The following is a 21,438-nucleotide window of genomic DNA, read 5'->3' on the forward strand; positions in this document are numbered from 1 at the left end:
ATACACTACAGAATGATGACTGCTTCAGTAGCTACAGTAGTAGCTGATTTAAGCCTTATGGTGAAATGTGGCATTATACTTTCCTATAGTGATGGGTAGAGGACCAAAAATGACCATCTCTACTGTTACTGAGTTCTTTTCTACTGTACTTTCTGTTTTTTTGTTTTATAGATTTCTTTACATATTTATAATTTATTATAATAGTCTAAAAAAGTATTAAAAATCCTATGAGCTCTAAATAAGATACACAGATTATACAGATTACTTGAATCAAGTAATAATTATGATGGTATGTAAAAGAATGTCATTGTTATTTATTATTCTGTCCCTGCACCTTTGGGATAAATGGTGATCAATTAAAAATGTTTAGATCATTAATCTTTAAGGGGATGAATGTTTGAATTTATGAAGTGCAGAGAGTACAATCAGTGCTATACAAAACATTACAGAAAAGTCCTGAATCAATAATAAAACACAGGATTTCAAATAGGCCTGTGTTGGGGAGCTAATTTTCCTCTGTAAGGCGTTATGGTTTGGTTTGCTTTAATATAGTAGGCTGTGTACATGTCCATAATTATCTTTGTCAGTGTTATAAATTTATTAACAGTTATTCTATATTGACCAATATATAGCAACAGTATACCTTCAAAAAAACAACTTGAAAATAAATGTTCTATAATTTTTATAATTCTTTTTTTGATGTGACCTTTTTCATTGCATATACATAGGCTAAGCAGTGAAATTGGTAACTAAGATACCTACTAAATTGCATTATGCTATTCCTCTGGATCTTATAGATGCTCAAGTATTTGAGCACTCAAAATATACTATTGTCATTTTGTGATGTTTAAAAAATCAGGATAGTCAGAGATTTAGCTAAGTATAATTTCTATCAATCTGTTAACTACATGTTAACAAAGGTTTTCTGAATGAATTCAATAAAACCTGGAATTTTTATGAATTAAAAAATTCAGAGCCCCACACTTCTATGGAAAAAAGCTAAATTCCTGTTGTCAGTTAACACTGATTCTCAGTCTACAATTTTACAGGAGATAGGAAATTTTTCAAAAATTAGATTATTTTCTGCATTTTTAAAGTAATATATACTCAGTAAAGAAAAGTAGGGAACTATAGAAAGGAAAACAATTATCCTGTCTCCCCACCACTTAATGGTATATTTCCCTTTAAAAATTTTTATTCATGAGATTATGATCCAAATATATATATTCTGTTACATGTTTTTTATTTCATTGTAAATTTTTATAAACATAATTACCAAGTTCTAAAGATTTAAAAAGTGACCCATTCATAGAATATTCTCCAATGTGGGAAACCCCCTTCATTTCTGGAATACATAAATAACCAGCAGTACCTTGTCTTTATTTTTAAAGCTGATGTAGCTTTTTCTTTTTCATCGAATGTATTTGACATTTATCTTTTTAAAAAAATTTCTACCTCTTAAATAAATTTGCTCTTAAAATGTGCACAGGGGTGTGTGAGAGAGATCCTGTGTCTTTCATTATGTATGAATATTGACAGGTGGATTGTCACAGGGGTAGAACATTCTTAACTATTTCATATATTTAAAAACTTTATGTTGTCTTTGACTCTCTTATATCTCTTAAAAAGATATCACAGTTGCCATTATGTGAGTTGTTGTAGAAGGGAGGCTGCTTTCTTTGTTGTGTACTTCTTTTCTTTCAGAAATTACAGGCTTATAATTAGCTTCAAACACTGCCTAATTGGAAGATAACTGCCTTCAGCCAACATGGTCTTTCCTTTTACTTCGGGAGGATAATTACAACTGATCTGGAAGAAAGGTCTTAACCATAGGCAGTCAGATCACCAGAATAGTGCTGAACACCCATCCTGGCTTCATCTGAAATTTTGAGTAAGTGGACAAGAACTAGGTGATGAAGACTTATTGGATTTCACTCTTCATTTTGTAACTCTTCCTCTCCAGAAGCATACTTCTGAATGGGATGAGAAAACTGAAGAGCCAAATTCTGTTATCCAGGCAAATTAGACTTCTTAGCATCTCAGACAAAGCAGATCCTACCAAAGAGATTACTTATCCAACTTCGATACAATGCTCATACCTCAGTTAATTTAGCAGAAATCTCTTGGGAAGTCTTTGGCACATTTTCAAAGGCCTAAACTTTTAGTATGTAATGTGTAGAAGTCAGTTCCACTGTCTTTGGACCAATACAGTAATTCTTCACCACATTTAGAACTTTCTAGTATTACCTAAAAATACTTTTGAATCAGACTTTTTTTGGAAGTGATGGTTCCACTTAGGGGAACACTTTGTCTCAAGTGTAAAAAGAATTTTTCTTTATTGATCAGTAATTTGAATAAGACTAATTTGATTTCTAAATCTTTTTCAAAAGTTTGTCATCATTACGTTCCTTAAATTTGTAATTATGTTAACAAAGGATAAATACTATTAAAATAGAAAATTTAGTACACTTAACTTTAAAAGAAATCCTCAAATGTTAAGCTCAGGTAGGTGCAACTAAAGTCTTCCTCTCATTCTTACCAAGGATGTGCAAATAGAACTAACACTCTACAGTAGGCATTAGTTTAGAAGATATTTAGCCTTTATTTAGGAAGAGGTGTTAAGTTGCAATCTGAGATTCAACCTATGACTGCTCTACTGGATGTTAGAGTTCTACCTTATAACTTCCCTTATTACTTTGGACAGCACAGAGATTCTCAGCTTAAGTTGAGCTTAGTAAAGCTCATTAAAAAATTTTTTTACTGCGTACTCTTAATGTAATGTCGTTAGAAGACTAGTGTAAATTACAAAAAGTCATTTTTTTTAAACTGGGCAAATGTATTTTGAAAGAAAGGATGTTCTCTTTCCAAACGAAACAATTTGTTTTCATACCAAATTAAAATGGAGACCGCTTTCATTCATCTAAAAAAACAAAATTTATCGTCATCTATCAAAAGAAGCACCATGTATAAGTGTCTATAGTTATAAATTTGAATTAGATTAATATCTTAGTTACTTTGATGATGACTAATGAACTGAACTGTAATGCCAATTTTTCAGTGCAAATTTGGCCCTCTAAAGAACCTATAGGAAGCAATGTGGAGAAATGTGCATTTAGACATTTTGTGGCACCTTGAGCCTACAGTAGTTCTAGTTAGAGATCTCATGAAGTTTGGTGTTGGAATACAAGTATGGGAGACTGCATATTTCATGTAAAGTAACCCTTTCTGGAATAAATTGCCAGGCTATGTTGACTTTTTAAATTGCCAAGAGAGTAAATGTATAATTGTATCAGTATAACTGAATTTTTGCTGGGTGATTTGGTAGTATAGTTTATATTGATACAAAGCAAAAATGTAATGCCCATGCACTTATTCTATATGCAAGTATTTGTTAAAAGTTCTACTAGTTATATATTAGACACTCTTTTAGATCTTAAAGTTACAGCCCTGAAGAGAGTAATCAAGATTCCTGCTCCTCTCTCAAGAGATTATGACTGTAGTGAGCTTGATTATTCTAGTGATTTGGAATAAAACGTATGCCATGTTAGAGGCTAACACTGTAATGTCAGATCTCCACAATCTCTTTCCTGTTTGTTGATCAGCTGTTACATGCAAAGTGCTAAGGAACTGTACAAATCGAAAGACATATAAGATAAACCCAATCTTCAAAAGAGATAATGATCCCTAGGTATTACATGAAATTGAAGTATTATAAGAGACATGATACAGCTTGTGAGATATCCTTATCCATATGCCAGTGAACTGTTAAAATGAAATCCCACTGCATCTACTGGAATATATATAGTTCTTGCTGTGCTAATACATTTTCACAGTAAAAATTACCTGAGTTGTGGCAATACCTATGGCTCAGGGCTTAGATTCTGGAACCAAGTAAATTTGAATTCAGTCTTTTCCTTTTACTAGCTGTATAATCTTTTATTACGTTTGTTTGGCCTCGGTTGCCAGACTGTAAATGGAGATAATTGTGGTACTTAACAGTACTTTAATGTTGTTACTGACATTTAAATAAGTAAGGTAATGTACATGGTTATGAGTCCAATGTTTAACAAGAGCTCAATGTTATATTTTCCTTCCAATAAATACCATTGATTCTAGCTCTTGGTCATGTAAATTCTTTATTCCTTATTTGCTTTTTTTTTTTTTACCAAGATAAAACCATCATTAAATCTCACCCTTTTTTTTCTTTCCAAGGATAATAGAATACTTAGAACACCATGACAATCTCCATTTCCACACACTTAATTGGTAAGCAATAGAAACATAAAACCTCAGTGATTTGGACTACTCCAAATTACACACTATTTTAAAAGAAATGTTATTGTTGCTTTCAAGTATATGTAATATCGAGGGTAAATAAACTTTACTCATTAGAGTTTCTGTTGGATATGCAGATGCTGGGAATTATCCGCTTATATTATTTCTGACCCACCTCTCTGGCCGTTTTTCTGGAGTGTATTTGGTAGATTAATTAATGGTCTACTGTTGCCAATTTACATAATTATGAGCATAATTCTGTCCTTTCTCCAGATTTTTAGTTGAACCAGTTGATGACAATTCAAATTTCTTAAGGTAATCATTTCTTTCATTAGATTTTATGTCACAGGGTTATGCTCAGCTTCCCTGCCCTGAACTGTCAACATAGTTTCTACTTTGGTTAAGAGTCAGAATAGCTCATTAGCATGGGAGGAAGGCAAAGGTATAGAGGATTAAAAATTAGGGGTAATTCCTCTTCAGATTTGCTGACGGTTAAGGAGATTTGATTTTTTAACTAACTTGCCTCATAGAATAAGCTAAATATTATTTCTTTACTCCTGTCTAAATTTATTATGTGTATGAAATCATAGAGTTTGAGGCAGTGAATTTCTGTATTTGATCATGAAGCTTGTTGAATGCTTTGTTTTTCCTGGCTATGGCCCTCAAATCTTTCATCATTGGAGTGAATTAGTGAAACATTTTTTATCCCTAGCCTTTAATCAGGTAACTCTGAGGAAGTTATACTTATTAACTATGTTTTTCTTTAAAAATAAGATTGTTTTAATCAAGTTTTCTATTCATTTGCATCTTAAATAATAGAGAAACAGTAGCATTTGCCATTTTAATTTATGACTACCTGCCTGAATTTCATTGTTTTTATAAGTAAACTTATAATGCATAATCTTTTCATAAGTCTTTCCTTTTTCACCACCATCTCGTGACTACTCCAGTTAACCAGTCCATAAAACCATTTATTTGTTGTCCAGTAGACTTTCTTACTTGATAGCATTCTTACTCTCTAGCCTTCATCTAGCTGAATTTCATTTTCCTTTTATCACCCAAGTTGTCTTCTTGAAAAAAAAAAAAATGATTTCGAGCTCTGTGAGACTGCTCCAAAGGAGTCTGATACTGGTCAGATTGTGTTTTTGTTTTCTTGACGAAGTAAGCTCTTAATCCTTTACTCAAATTTATTAAAGTGTTTCCCATGAATATTGGCACTTTATATTGTTTGGGATTTAAAACTTTTCCTTGTTAGTGATTTTTTTCTAATATGTATCTTCCTATTCTACTGTTTCAGAAATAGTTTTGTTATAGAACTATTCATAGTATTTGAATGATTTGAGAATGTTAGCGATGTCTTTTGCATTTCTGTAGCCTCTAGTTTGTGTTCTTTTTCTAAAGTGTTGGGACTCAGCTGACAGGAAATACGGGTATTAGTATAGGCTAATCCTGATATCACTGTGTTTCAAGTTCCTACTTTCTGTATGTTTCCCAGTTTTAACAAATTTTAACTAAGGCTTACATACTCATCTTTTGTAATGCAAAAGGGGACCCTGTTAGACATACCAAATGCAGTTTCCTTTTGCTAAGAAAGTTCTCAAACAACCGTAGGTATTTCATATATATACTTTTAACAAATAAGGCAAAAATTGTTATCCTTTAACACTAAATGTAGCATGTTAAATGGCACTAACATGTGAAAACTATGACTGTTATACTTGATAATTCAGCCAAATCAAAAGCTCTACATAGTAATTCCTAGCCATGATTTTGCTAGTTCTTAATTTTTTTAAAGGGTATTATTTTAGTAGATTCACTCATACCTAACTTCTCTTTGGAGGAGGATAGGATATTAACACTAAACTATTTGGACCCTGTTAACCAAAAAAACCCAGCCAGCCTGAGCTACTTTAGCAACATCCAGCATTCGGGGCTATTGGGAGACTTTTTTGAGGTAGCATGGGAAGCATGTGACTGACACTTTAAAAAGATTTACCACGGTATAGTGAAAAGTGCTGGAGTTGAAAGTGAAGAAAGCACATTTCTGAGCCCAGTTTTGAAACTAACAGTATGACCCCCAGCAAGTCACTTAACTGTAATCTTACCTAATTATACAGGCTGTTGTCAAGATTAGACAAATAAGATTGACCCTCAGTTTCTTGTGTAGAAGGAAGAGATTGGTTTGGATAAACAATAACATTCCCTCAGGTTTAAAATTCTGTTGTGTTTTTCTAAAATAATATATCATGACATTTTGAAAGATATAAATCCTCATATATGGGGAATTTATAAAGTCAAGTAATTAGGCAGGAAATTGTGACCAAAGGCTTGATATTTGTAAACTCACTACAGCACGATGGAAGATGATGGCTGATAAGCAATCACATTATCTCCTATGCTTCTATGAAATATAGTTTCAAAGTTTTAGCTTTTGCTTGTAGTGGTGTTCTTATTTCATAGTCAGTTTGTAATGGAGACTGACCAGCAAGATTTTGCTGTATAAGGAGTTATCTTTGATGTTTATTTAAATATATATATTATAATAACAAAGAACACAGTTCATTTTATGTTTCAAAGTGAACTGCTATGGTCGTAATATCCATCCATCTTTCACGTGTTACATTTAAGGTTTTTGATGAACTCCAAAAAACATTGCATGAATGACTTTTTTTTAGCGTTTTTTGTATCAGATACTATTGCAACTATTGAAATTGGTTTAATTACTTATGTGTCAGGTTACAATTAAGTTCAGTCTGAGAAGTAGAAAGTGATGAGAGGCATGCTCAACTGCAACGCCCAAACTTAATATTGAAATAGAAAGCTAGGTATACTTCAGAGTTGAACTGTAGCTTTGAAGTAACTTGAAGGTTGTGATGTATAAATGGAGTATGTAGACTCTTCACTAGTAATAGTGATGTTTGCCAGAAGACCAACATATTCTTGATTTTAAAATTTGGATGTAGAGAACAAAAGAAAATAGTTTTAAGCTAATTTCTTTACAAATACCAAAAAACTTAAAAGGATGTTAAAAATGAAACTTCATTTCTAACCCTACTATTACCCTTCCCAGAGATAAGTACCATGAACAGTTTGGTATATTGATGTGTTACCACCAACCCTTCCAGAAATTTCCTGTATGTATATAAATACATATACATGTATGTGTTTCTGCTGCTCCACCCTACTTTCCCCCAGCCATGCATTCCCGGTAATTTAATTTATTATCACTTAATATCTTTCACATCTTTCTGTACCAGGACATGTTACACCTTTTTCATGACCATATAATGTCCCATTGTATAGTTACACTATAATTTGTTTAAACAGTCCCCTGTTAATGAATATTTAGAACTCTTTTAACACAATATTACCATGAAGATTACTATATGTATATGTTGGCATACTTTTGCATAAGATAAGTCTCAGCAATAGAATTGCTGACTCAAAGAATGCATTTAATTTATTTGCCTTTTCTTGATTTTGAATTAAGTTGAACATTTTCTCATACATTTATTGGTCAGATTTTCTTTGTGTTTTGCCAAACTACATATTTTCCTATTGGTTTACTCATTTTTCTTATATTCAGTTATTCATATGCCTAGAATTATCAGTGTTTGAAATTAGTTCCATATCTCTGTATTGATAATTTTTTCCCAATTTATTATTTGATTTTTGTGTTATTTTACTTTATTTCTCTTTATTTGCTTATTGGATTGCTATTCAGTAGTATTTAATTTCCATGTACTTACCAGTTTTTTTACAATAAGTTTTACAGACTTTGTGTTTTATATTTAAGCCTTTCCCACTTTAAAATTATTTAAATGTTACTTTTTCTGGTACTTACAGAGTTTCATTTTGTATATTTAAGTCATTGATCCATGGGGTATTAATTTGGTATAAAGAGACAAGTAGAGATGCAACTTTAGCCAACTAGTTGCCTGAAACACCACTTATTTGACAATACATGCTTTTTCCCAGAATTTTGAAATGCTGTCTTGATTGGGTATATAAGATTTTATAAAGTCCTGCTTGCATTTTGGTGACTTTCTAGGATCTGTATCCTTTCTATTGATACTTCTGTGTAAAACTTCCACCAGCACCAACTGTTTCACTACTGCAGCTTATAAATTAATGTCTGCCAGGGGCATTCTCATTTTCCTTTCATAATTTTTTGGATATTCACTCTTTTCCCTAGATAAAATTTGTATAATTTTGTCAAATCACTTGTCCTGCTCCCCAAAACAAAGTAACAGTACCATCTTGGGATCAGAGAGAGAGAGAATATGTGTATATGTGTGTACATGTGTGTATAAAAGTTGAGGATTGGGATGGGGGGACATCATTAATTTTTTCTGTCCAAGAGTAAGGCTTTACTAGAAAATGGAAAATGGATTTCCATTTTCAAATTTCCTGTCATTCCCCTCAGTAGAGTGTTATAGTTTCTCTCACATAAATGCTGCATGTTATTTGTTAAACTTATGCATGTATTTATTTTTTATCACTTGTAAATAGGATTTTTGTCTTTACATTTTACAAGTTGATAATTGCGTTTATGAAGTGAAGTTACTGGGTTTTATGTACTTAGGTTTTCTAGATATATTGTCAACTGCAAATTAATTTCTACTCTTCCTCTCCAATGTTTGATGCTTCTTTCTCTTAATAATGTATTTTTCTTAAAAAATGAACAGTTTTATCTAGTTTTTCCAAATTTACTTGCATTAATTTGTTATCTAATAATTCTTTCTTCTGAATCCGTGTTTATGTCCCTTTTTCATTTGTAATTCAAGGAATTTGTGTTTACTTGCCCTACCCACTACTTAAATAGTAAAGATACTCTTCCTTGTTATTATCTTTGAAGTTCAAAAATTCTTCCATGCAGTTAATCTTCCATCTTACTGGTTAGTTGTTTTTAACTTCTCTCTGTAATAAAGATGAAGACTATCCTTATCAGCCTTTTCTACCAAAGTTCTTATGCAGTCACTTGTCAGCTTCTAAGCTAATTTTAGTTTTTTGAGATAGCCTCGTGGTACACAATTTTCTAAAATCTTTATATCCTCTTTTGGAATTTCTTCAAGAGATCTAACATTTTTGTTAAACTCTTAACATACCTCTCCTTGATGGATCTTAGTCATAATTACATTGCTTACCTTTAAAAAAATAGCAACATAGCATATATATGTTAAGTAACCCAAGTAACTTCATCCTCAAAGCAAATGGCATTTAGAATGGAATTAAAAAATAAATCTACTTAATTTTTATAATTATCTTAATATTTTATTGGACAAAGAATTATTGACAATATTGTGGATAGACAATGTTTCAACAATCTGAAAAATGAAAGTTAAAGGCTGTCACGTAGACTAAGTAGGTCCTGAGGTTCCCTGTTTGTCTGGAGATACTCTGCCTTTTTTTCTTTTTTTGATGAGTTGTGATATTGGCAAAGAAAAACCTGTCTGTAAGGCAGATTGGGAAATTCCAGGGAAGAGGCAAGGTGGGAACTAATAGTAATTTACATGATATATATGTCTAACTATGTGTTAGCATTTACGTGTGCTTTTGTATAGATGTAATCGAATACTAATATACTTTCTAAGATCAAATGAATATGATAATTTAATAGTAACCTTAATAGGTTTAATTTAAACTTTATAAGATAATATCTTTTAAAAATCAAGCATAAAGATTGGTGTAGCTGCAGTTGAGTAATCTTGAATGAAGCAATTCAAATAGGTGCAATGCTTTTATGAATATTTAGTTTTACAATGATATAATAACTGTATAAGTATGTTAATAATTTTACCCCATTGAGAAATGGTCTTTAGATGATCATGAGGCATTACTGTGTTAGAATAGTAATATTATCTATTTTCTCACTCTCTCTTTTTTAGGTCATGGAAAATGGAAGATTTGCAAAATACAAATATTTTACCCACGTCATGATCAATAAATCAGATATGTTTATGATAACCAAAAGGTAAATTTCTCTAATGTAATTTGATAAGAGGTTAACTGACAGCCACTCATGAAGTGAAGCAGTTGTTATTCACCATTTATTCCAGATAGTTACCCTGATTCCTGCTAACCCTGGTCTTCTTGCTCCACAAGCCTTGTACCTAAAACTTTACATAAATTCATGTTTAGCTTTGTGCATACATACATGTATACATTAACTTTGTAAATGCATAGTCATGCACAAACAAATAAATTAGTACATGTTTCAACCAGTTCAGTCAGATACCAAAATTCCCATAAAACTGCCCTCTCAGGTCCTGGTGAGACCAAAATCAACAATCTTCCTGAAAAAGAATTCAAAATAAAAGTCATAAGCGTGCTTATGGAGCTACAGAGAAATACGCAAGAGCTAAAGGATGAATTCCAGAGGGAAATAACAGAAATGAAACAAACAATGGAAGGACTTAAGAGCAGACTAGATGAGGTGCAAGAAACTGTTAATGAAATAGAAATCAGAGAACAGGAATACAGAGAAGCTGAGGCAGAGAGAGAGAGAAAGGATCACTAGGAATGAAAGAATATCAAGAGAACTGCGTGACCAATCTGAACAGAACAATATTTGCATTATAGGAGTACCAGAAGAAGAGAGAGAAAAAGGGATAGAAAGAGTCTTTGAAGAAATAATTGCTGAAAACTTCCCAAGCTGGGGAAGGAAATAGTCTCTCAGACCATGGAAGTCCACAGACCTCCCTACACAAGGGACCCAAGGAGGACAACACCAAGACATACAATAATTAAAATGGCAAAGATCAAAAACAAGGACACAGTATTAAAAGCAGCCAGAGAGAGAAAAAAGATCATCTACAAAGGAAAAACCCATTAGACTATCATCAGACTTCCCAACAGAAACCTTAGAGACCAGAGGAGAATGGCGTGATATATTCAATGCAATGAAACAGAAGGGCCTTGAACCAAGAATACTGTATCCAGAAAGATTATCATTTAAATTTGAAGGAGGGATTAAACAATTCCCAGATAAGCAAAAGGTGAGGGGATTTACCTCCCACAAACCATCTCTACAGTGAATTTTAAAGGGACTGCTCTAGATGGAAGTACTCCTAATGCTAAACAGATGTCACCAGAGAAAATAAAAGCACAGCAAAGAAAGTAGACCAACCAAATACTAACTAAATGCAAAATAAAATCAGCTACCCACAAAATCAGTCACGGGAAACACAAAAGACTACAGAATAAAAGACCTAACATATAAAGAGTGGAGGAGGAATAAAAAGAAGGGAGAGAAAGAATCATCAGTGAGTTAAATTGTAAAAATTAATCAAAGTGAAGGGATGGAAAAAGACATTTCATGCAAACAACAGGGAGAAAAAAAGCAGGTGTTGCAGTACTTGTATCAGACAAAATAGACTTCCAAACAAAGAAAGTAACAAGAGACAAAGAAGGATATTACATAATAATAAAGGGGTCAGTCCCACAAGAGGATATAACCATTATAAATATCTGTGGACCCAACACAGGAGCACCTACATATGTGAAACAAATACTAACAGAATTAAAGGAGGAAATAGAATGCAATGCATTCATTTTAGGAGACTCCAATACACTAATCACTCCAGAGGACAGATCAACCAGACAGAAAATGAGTAAGGACACAGAGGCACTGAACATCTTAGAACAGATGGATCTAACAGACATCCACAGAACTCTACACCCAAAAGCAGCAGGATACACATTCTTCTCAAGTGCACATGAAACATTTTCCAGAATTGACCACATACTAGGCCACAAAAAGAGCCTCAGTAAATTCAAAAAGATTGAAATTCTACCAACCAACTTCTCAGATTACAAAGGTATAAAACTAGAAATAAATTATACAAAGAAAAAGGCCCACAAACACATGGAGGCTTAACAACACACTCCTAATCAATGGATCAATGACCAAATTAAAACAGATCAAGCAATATATGGAGACAAATGGAAACAGCACCACCTCCCAACTTCTGTGGGATGCAGCAAAGGCAGTTCTAAGAAGAAAGTATATAGCAATCCAGGCATATTTAAAGAAGGAAGAACAATTCCAATTGAATAGTCTAAATTCACAATTATTGAAACTGGAAAAAGAAGAACAAATGAGGCCCAAAGTCAGCAGAAGGAGGGACATAATAAAGACCAGAGAAGAAATCAATAAAATTGAGAAGAATAAAACAACAGAAAAAATGAAACCAAGAGTTGGTTCTTTGAGAAAATAAACAAAACAGATAAACCCTTAGCCAGACTTATTAAGAGAAATAGAGAATCTACACACATAAACAGAATCAGAAATGAGAAAGGAAAAATCACGATGGACACCACAGAAATACAAAGAATTTTTAAAGAATACTATGAAAATCTATATACTGACAAACTGGATAACCTAGAACAAATAGACAACTTTCTAGAAAACTACAACATTCCAAGACTGACCAAGGAAGAAACAGAAAATCTAAACAAACCAATTACCAGCAACGAAATTGAATTGGTAATAAAAAAACACCCAAGAACAAAACCCCCAGACCGATGGATTCACCGCTGAATTTTATCAGACATTTAGAGAAGACATAATACCCATACTCCTTAAAGTTTTTCAAAAAATAGAAGAGGAGGGAATACTCCCAAACTCATTCAATGAAGCCAGCATCACTCTAGTACCAAAATCAGACAAAGACACCACAAAAAAAGAAAATTACAGACCAATATCCCTGATGAACAAAGATGCAAAAATGCTCTATAAAATATTAGCAAACTGAATTCAAAAATACATCAAGAGGATAATACACCATGACCAAGTGGGATTCATCTCAGGAATGCAAGGATGGTACAACATTCGAAAATCCATCAACATCATCCATCACATCAACATAAAGAAGGACAAAAACCATATGATCATCTCCATAGATGCAGAAAAAAGCATTCGACAAAATTCAACATCCATTCATGATAAAAACTCTCAACAAAGTGGGTATAAAGGGCAAGTACCTCAACATAATAATGAAAAACCCACAGCCAACATTATACTTAACAGCAAGAAGCTGAAAGCTTTTCCCCTATGATCGGGAACAAGACAAGGATGCCCACTTTCCCCGCTTTTATTGAACATAGTACTGGAGGTCCTAGCCATGCAGTCAGACAACACAAAGAAATAAAAGGCATCCGGATTGGTAAGGAAGAAGTCAAACTGTCACTGTGTGCAGCAGATATGATATTGTACATAACAAACCCTAAAGAATCCACTCCAAAACTACTAGAACTAATATCTGAATTCAGCAAAGTTGCAGGATACAAAATTAATACACAGAAATCTGTTGCATTCCTATACACTAGTGATGAACTAGCAGAAAGAGAAATCAGGAAAACAATTCCATTCACAATTACATCAAAAAGAATAATATACCTAGGTATAAACCTACCCAAGGAAGTGAAAGACCTGTACCCTAAAATCTACAAGGCACTCTTAAGATAAATTAAAGAGGACACTAATAAATGGCAAGTCATCCCATGCTCTTGGGTAGGAAGAATTAATATTGTCAAAATGGCCATCCTGCCTAAAGCAATCTGCAGATTCAGTGCAATCCCTATGAAAATACCAACAGCATTCTTCAATGAACTGGAAAAAATAGTTCTAAAATTCATATGGCACCACAAAAGACCCTGAATAGCCAAAACAATCCTGAGATGGAAGAGTAAAGCAGGGGCGATCTCGCTTCCCAACTTCAGGCTCTACTACAAAGCCACAGTAATCAATACAAGTTGGTATTGGCACAAGAACAGACCCATAGACCAGTGGAACAGAATAGAGAGTCCAGATATTAACCCAAGCATATATGGTCAATTAATATATGATAAAGGAGTACTGGATATACAATGGGGAAATGACAGCTTCTTCAACAGCTGGTGTTGGCAAAAACAGACAGCTACATGTAAGAGAATGAAACTGGATTATTGTCTAACCCCATATACAAAAGTAAACTCAAAATTGATTAAAGGCCTGAATGTAAGACATGAAACCATAAAACTCTTAGAAAAAAACATACGCAAAAATCTCTCGGACTTAAACATGAACAACTTCTTCATGAATGTATCTCCCTGGGCAAGGGAAACAAAAGCAAAAATGAACAAGTGGGACTATATCAAACTAAAAAGCTTCTGTACAGCAGAGGACACCATCAGTAGAAAACAAAGACATCCTACAGTATGAGAGAATATAGTCATAAATGACATATCTGATAAGGGGTTGACATCCAAAATATATAAAGAGCTTCACGCACCTCAACAAACAAAAAGTAAATAATCCAAATAAAAAATGGGCCGAAGAGTTGAACAGAACTTCTCCAAAGAGGAAATTCAGATGGTGAACAGGCACATGGTAAGATGCTCCACATCATTAATCATCAGAGAAATGCAAATTAAAACTACAATGAGATATCACCTCATACCAGTTAGGATGGCCAACATTGAAAAGACTAGGAACAACAAAAGCTGGTGAGGATGCAGAGAAAGGGGAACCCTCCTACCTGCTGGGGGAAATGCAGTATGGAGGTTCCTCAAAAAACCCAAAATAGAAATACCATCTGTCTCAGGAATTCCACTCCTAGGAATTTACCCTAAGAATGCCGGAGCCCAGTTTCAAAAAGACAGATGCAACCCTATGTTTATCACAGCACTATTTACAATAGCCAAGAAATGGAATCAACCTAAGTGTCCATCAGTAGATGAATGGATAAAGAAGATGTGGGACATATACACAATGGTGTACTATTCAGCCATAAGAAGAAAACAAATCCTACCATTTGCAACAGCATGAATGGAGCTAGAGTGTATTATGCTCAGTGAAATAAGCGAGGTGGAGAAAGACAAGAACCAAATGATTTCACTCATCTGTGGAGTATAAGAACAAAGCAAAAACTTAAGGAACCAAACAGCAGCAGACTCACAGAACCCAAGAATGGACTAACAGATACCAAAGGGAAAAGAACTGGGGAGGATGGGTGGGAAGGGAGGGATAAGAGGGAAAAGGGGCATTATGATTAGCACACATAATGTAGGTGGAGGGGCAAGGGGGAGGGCAGTATAGCACAAAGAAGACAAGTAGTGATTCTATAGCATTTTGCTACACTGATTGACAGTAACTGTAATGGGATATGTTCTGGGGACTTGATAATGAGGGGAGTCTAGTAACCATAATGTTGCTCATGTAATTGTACATTAATGATACAAAAAAAAACTGTCCTCTCAAGGGTAAGTCATTGCCATTCCTTCCCCTCCTATGACAAAGTACACAATTTCAGGTTACCCCAGAAGTCAACAGTCTTCTGGTGGTATGTGTTCATTATAATACATAGAGATTCACTCACATAAGTAGGTATTTCATTGGAGACAGATCAGATTTTATGTAAACGCACCCAGCTACAGCCAAATCCTCAAACAGACATACAGACAGTAGAAGAGTAAATGCAAAAATATGCAGTGGCAAAGCCTCACAGGCAAGTTTTGCAGGTGTCATTATTGTTAAAATGAAGAAAAGAATGAGTAAATACAGTATTAACATGGGGACTTCAGGAGGCAGAGAGTGAATATGTGCCTGAAGGAAAGAGTTTATGGATAAATAGAAAGGAGTGATGTGTCAGTCTTCATTCCGTCCAGATACCAACCAGTCCCTCTGTTCCCCTTCCCACAGGTAACCACCTTGTTTCCTTTGTATCCTTGAAATATTTTATTCCTCTGCAAGCATGCACACATACGTATTTTAAAGGAAATGGGAATCTATTATGCATACCATTCTGTGTTTTGTTTAATTTTTTACATAAGGTCCTTATCTGAAAGATTATTCCATGTCAGGATATGGAGATCTTTATTAATTTGTAAATGACTGCCTAGTATTTATTTAGAGGTATGTACTACATCTAAGTTGTTTCTATACTTTTATAATTACAGGCAATGTTTCAACAGCCATTTTTGTTCACAGCAATTTTCAATCTTTTTTTCCTAACCCTGTTCCCCATTGACTAAAGGAAGGGAGACTCATCAAAGTTAAATAAGAGTCAGTTGCAAAATTTATTAGTTTATGAAACATTTTAAAATTCACCTTCTTGTAGGCATTGTTGACCTCTTTAAATCAAGTCACATAAACCCTGATACAAGGAAAGTGGGTTAGTTTTAGTTGATTGAAAGGTTTATACATAGGATTTCTTTTCTTTCCAAGTTGCAAATTTGAGGATAAAAGATCTTTGAATCAGGAGAGGAGGAAGTACTAGGTACCTGCTTCAAGATTAGCCTGTCTTTGATTTTTCACATGGTTGAAGATGTATTGGAGGATCAGTAGGTTTGTTCCAACAGCCCCTATAAATCGAGGGTTTTTGAAAAGGAATCAGAGACCGAAGATTGTTGTGAGAGATGTAAATCCTGATTAGCTTTCTTTTCCATTCCAGCCAGGATCCATATAGCTCTTTCTTTAACTCAATCCCTTTAATTAAAGGATAGGTTACTGGAAAGAACAAACAAACAAAAAATCTCTGATGTTTCAACTAAAGGGAAGAATTGGGGAAGAAAATCCTTTGAAGGAAGGACTATAATAGAATTCTTAGAGACAAAATGCATTTTCATTTCTTGATTTCTTCCCTCAAAATGGGAGAAAAACAAGAATTAATAATAAAAGCTTCTTTCTGTTATAGGTTGGTAAATACATTACTTGGAGCCTTAGTAATAAAAGCATTTATTCTAAAATGCTAATGACAGCTTCACTTAAGGGCAGGGCTTGTTGAGAACAGAGTGCTCTGGTATGTTTCAAAATGGTTATCTTCCCTTCCTCCTAATGGAAGCGTGAAAGGACTGTTCTCCAATATTTACTGTAGTACCTGGTCGAGCTTGTGAAGGTAAAAACCATGAAAGTGTGCCCCCACCCATCACTTGGATCTCCTGGAGTTTCAACTCTCAGAGTTATCCATACCAAGCCTCCAGTCTCATTTTCAAACTTGCTTTTATGGTTTGTCACACAAAGGACAAGGCAGGGGAAGGACACAGACCTGCCGAGGCACAGAATGTGTGAACAGGCCAGTTGCCTTGCATCAGCTGCCAGGGTTACCCACTGACCATGGAGAAGCAATGCACCCTTGGAGCTTTTCATGCTTTTTATCTTCTCTATAGGATCTTTCCAGCTTTCATAAAGGATATCATTTCCATTTCTCTAATATTTCCATTTCAAAAATCCTGGTTTTACACTGACCTGTATTGTCATTTAATCTAGGTAATGCTCCAAATTTTCCTGCACTCTTTAAGTGTGTCCCAATAAAATCACATAAATTCAGCAAAAAAAAGAAATGCTAATTACATGAAAGCTCCACAAAATATTGGTAGATAAATAGTTCTGTAAATTTTTCCTTTCTTATAAAGTACGTTATATATTTGACTTTATAAGTAATTCACTTTTTCTAATATAAGTGTGTTGTGCTATAAATTTCTCCCTAAGCATCGCCTTGTTTTGCATTCCACAAATTTTTTGTTGTATTTTTATTCTCATTCATCTCTAAATATTTTCTAATTACCTTTGAGATTCTTAGACCCATGGATTACTCAGAAGAATGCGAAATTCCAAGCGCTTAGAAATATTCCTGTTTTCTTTCTGTTACTGGTTTTTGGTTTATAATTTCCTTTGATCTGAGAATATTGCTGATTTTGGTTATTTTAAGTTCACTAAGATTTTTTATGACCCAGAATATAGCCTGTCTTGGTGAATGATCCATATGTGCTTAGAAAGAATGTGTATCCTGCTATTATTATATTATTGGATATAAGTGCCTCAGTTTTTAAAGTGGATTCTTTTTTTCAGTGGTGTATTGTTTGTAACAAAAGGAACATTTGGACAGCTTACATGTGAGTGGCAGTATAGTTTTGATGAATTTACCAAAGCGCCATTCATTGTTCATGGGAGAAGATTGCGCATTGAAGCAAAGGTAAGTTGGATAGGTTTATTTTAAAACTTGGAACTGAAAATAGTGCATTGAAACAGTCCTCTCCTTCTGTAACATTTCCATCTCTTTTACAGATGTTGCTTTGTCTTCATTTGATTTTCCTCTACACCTGCTGTCTTATTCAGTCTTAAGAACAGAAAGCTAGGCCAAGAAAAAACATGCTACTTTATGTGCTATTAAATCAACAACATTTCTGGGCCCTTATATTCAACTACAGAACCCCACCTTTCTACTGCTGCCTTGGACAGTAAAATGAGAGAATCATTTGTATACCTTGAAATCCCTAGCAGTCCCCTACAGAATGTTTTTTTCCTGAAAATCTCACAAATGGACACTTGAAAAGCCCTAATAGCCAGTTGTTGCTAGTTCTTCCTCTCTTTATAGATATTATCTTACCTTCCCAGTTCAATTGTAACCTTCTTGAAGGCAGAGACCATTTTCTCACTCTGCTTTGATTACTAGCAGCTAGCATAGTGCCTGGTACTTGAATGTTGATATGAAATACAGTGAATTGCTATTCATTTGGCAAATCAAGAGAGACTCAATATCCATTGTAAGCTATAATGATTGCTTGTATTATACATGATATGATGTAGGTGAATTACAAATGATAAAAAGAAATATAAGGTAATGTATTTGGCATCAAGGTATTTGACCACATAACCTATGTGTAGTGTCACTTTGGCACTGGCTGTGTTAGTAGGACCTATTTTAAATGACTGAGCCCAAGTAAATTTTGTTTTTGTTGTTTTTGTTTTGATTTGGAGGAATTAGTTGGCTCATGTAACGGTAAAGTCTAAGTCTCTATCTTGTAGTTTAAATGAGCTGAAGTGATATCATTAGCAATTATTCTCCCTCCCTGCCTTTCCTCCTATATTCTCTCCATCTTTGCTGCCCCTTTAAGGTTCTACTTTTCTTCAGTACTGGCTTTGTTCTCAAGCAGACTATCCTTTGATGATACAGTGGCCAGCAGAAGTTCCGGGCTTATATACTATGAGCTCCCCAGAATGAAAGCTTCTCACTGGTTTCTGGGCCAGCTTTGGTTACTTGCATATTCCTGAACTAATCACTTTGGTCAGGGAGCTGGACTGGGCCAATTGGCCAGGTGAGGGTCATAGGATCACATGGTGCTACTAAGAAGGGAGGGTATTTGGAGAAAGTGAGAAATAGTTACCCAAAGGAGATTGAGAAAGTTGTTATTGAAAGAAGGGGTGTTGGACCCAGGCAGGCAGAAACTGTCTTCTGACCCAGCCTCTAGAACAGACTGCCCCTAGCCTCGTGCTTACCCAGTGAAGACCATTTCTCCAATCTTACCACTTATTCTAAAGACATAAAGCAGCTCTGGAATAGACTGGATATTTTAAGGGTCTTAGACTAGCTTACCCATTGGGAATTTCTTTGATTCACTCAGAAAATGAAAGACCCTGTGGCCACTATGAAATAATAGGTAGGAGTCACGAACTTCTGCTCCAGCCCCTGCTCTTCTGGCTGGTCATAGCTTTTCCTCTCTCCAGGATAAACTTCTTATCTCCTTGATTTCTCCCAGTTACCACTTTTCTTGAGACCTTGTATGAGCAATCATCCTTTCTTTAAAATAAAAGAACCTGATTTATTCCAGAATCTATATTTACATGAATATTTGAATTACTTACGGGAATTGTTAGACTAGGAAAACCTCCACATCTCTTCATCTGTGACCCTGTTATAGTCGATAGAGGTAAACTGTAGCTTCTGCCTCAATAATCCCATTCTTTTTATTTGGCCCTCTAATGCCTAACATATACCACTGGACAGTTCTTGCCCACTAACACTGAACAGGATACCAATGGTTTGTCAAAAGTGGAGGACAATGATACGGGATCGGGGAACCATCCTGATTTGACTCTTAAGCTACATTCTTACTGCATGACTGGTTTAGAATGTCAGAAGTTACATATATACACAGTTGTACACACCCCTATATAACATACGTATGTATGTATGTATACACACACATTTGTGTATATTATTTTTAACTGAGCTCATCATGATTGCTAGGCTGATATCAGGAACTATCTCAGAAACTATTTGAAGGAGGAAAAAAATAGTACTGCTCTCAGGCTTATATTCCTTCCATCCTCTGTGTAAGCCCTTTACAGCTTTAGCAATTGAAATATCAACTAAAGTTTTTTAACTTAGATATAGTGATAATGGATGTTTTACAATTTCATCTTTTTTTTTCCCATTTGTGTTTTGATTCTTCTTGGTTCCCCATGCTAGACTTTTTTCAAGTGTGTGATTTATGTAAGATGGATGTTGGATGCTTTAAGCACAGATTTATAAAACTGCAATGGCATTTCTTTATCATATTTCTACAACTAGATTTTCATTTTAATGAAGTTACTCTGTTTATAGGAACGGGTGAAGTCTGTATTCCATGCCAAAGAGTTTGGAAAAATAATTAACTTCAAGACCCCAGAAGATGCAAGGGTAAATATAATGGCTCTCTTTTACTTAAACAGAGAATAGCAGTTCATTTCAATGCCCTATAAGTTACACTGATTTTTAAGGCTGAAAAGTTTTGTTTGGTTTTGATTTTGTTCTTGTGTTTTTATAGTTTTAGTGTATGTAAGTAGATGTTTCCCCAAAATTATTCTTCATTAGGTTGAGTTCAATACACCTACTTGTTTTCCATGTCAAATTGCACTATCTTGTTTTAAATCCTAACTATAATATTTTGTAAAAAAAGGTCAACAAACAGAAGAAATTATTTCATTCTGAAGCTTATCTACAACTCCAGAAGAGAAAGTATAGCACTACATTGTAGATTTCCCTACCATATAGCTATGGTGAATTTTTTCTAATTACCATAGCATGATCCAGGACAAAAGGAGCCAAGCCTATAGTCAGAAAATCTGGGCTCGACTCTTGTTTCTGTTCCTTCTTGACTGTAAGACATTGGGAAAGTCAGTAAACCCTGGTTTCCTCACAATGTGAATGAAGTGCGCTGAAAAACACTGTGCATACTGTAGGGATTATGGCAATTACGGGATGTACACTGTCAAGAAAAGGAAGACTAGACTGATTATCTACCTTAGTAATCAAAGCTAGAACACTGTTCCTAATAGTGAATGGTACTCCCTGTGTCATGACACTTGTGGTAAGAACACATGGCTCCTTTCCTGAATCTCTGGGCCTCCTGCTCTCATAC

General features: G+C 34.4%; 1 protein-coding gene across 1 annotated transcript in view; it reads left to right on the forward strand.

Moving 5' to 3' along the window:
* Positions 1 to 21,438, forward strand: part of VPS13A (vacuolar protein sorting 13 homolog A) — a 233,046-nt gene that overhangs the window by 189,371 nt on the left and 22,237 nt on the right. Inside the window, exons 69-71 of the mRNA XM_017674000.3 lie at positions 10,164 to 10,249; positions 18,107 to 18,230; positions 20,643 to 20,717. Of these exons, the coding sequence (XP_017529489.3) occupies positions 10,164 to 10,249; positions 18,107 to 18,230; positions 20,643 to 20,717 (285 nt within the window). The remainder of the gene's footprint in view (positions 1 to 10,163; positions 10,250 to 18,106; positions 18,231 to 20,642; positions 20,718 to 21,438) is intronic.

Source organism: Manis javanica, chromosome 2, assembly GCF_040802235.1.
Source record: "Manis javanica isolate MJ-LG chromosome 2, MJ_LKY, whole genome shotgun sequence".
NCBI classification, from domain to species: Eukaryota; Metazoa; Chordata; class Mammalia; order Pholidota; family Manidae; genus Manis; species Manis javanica.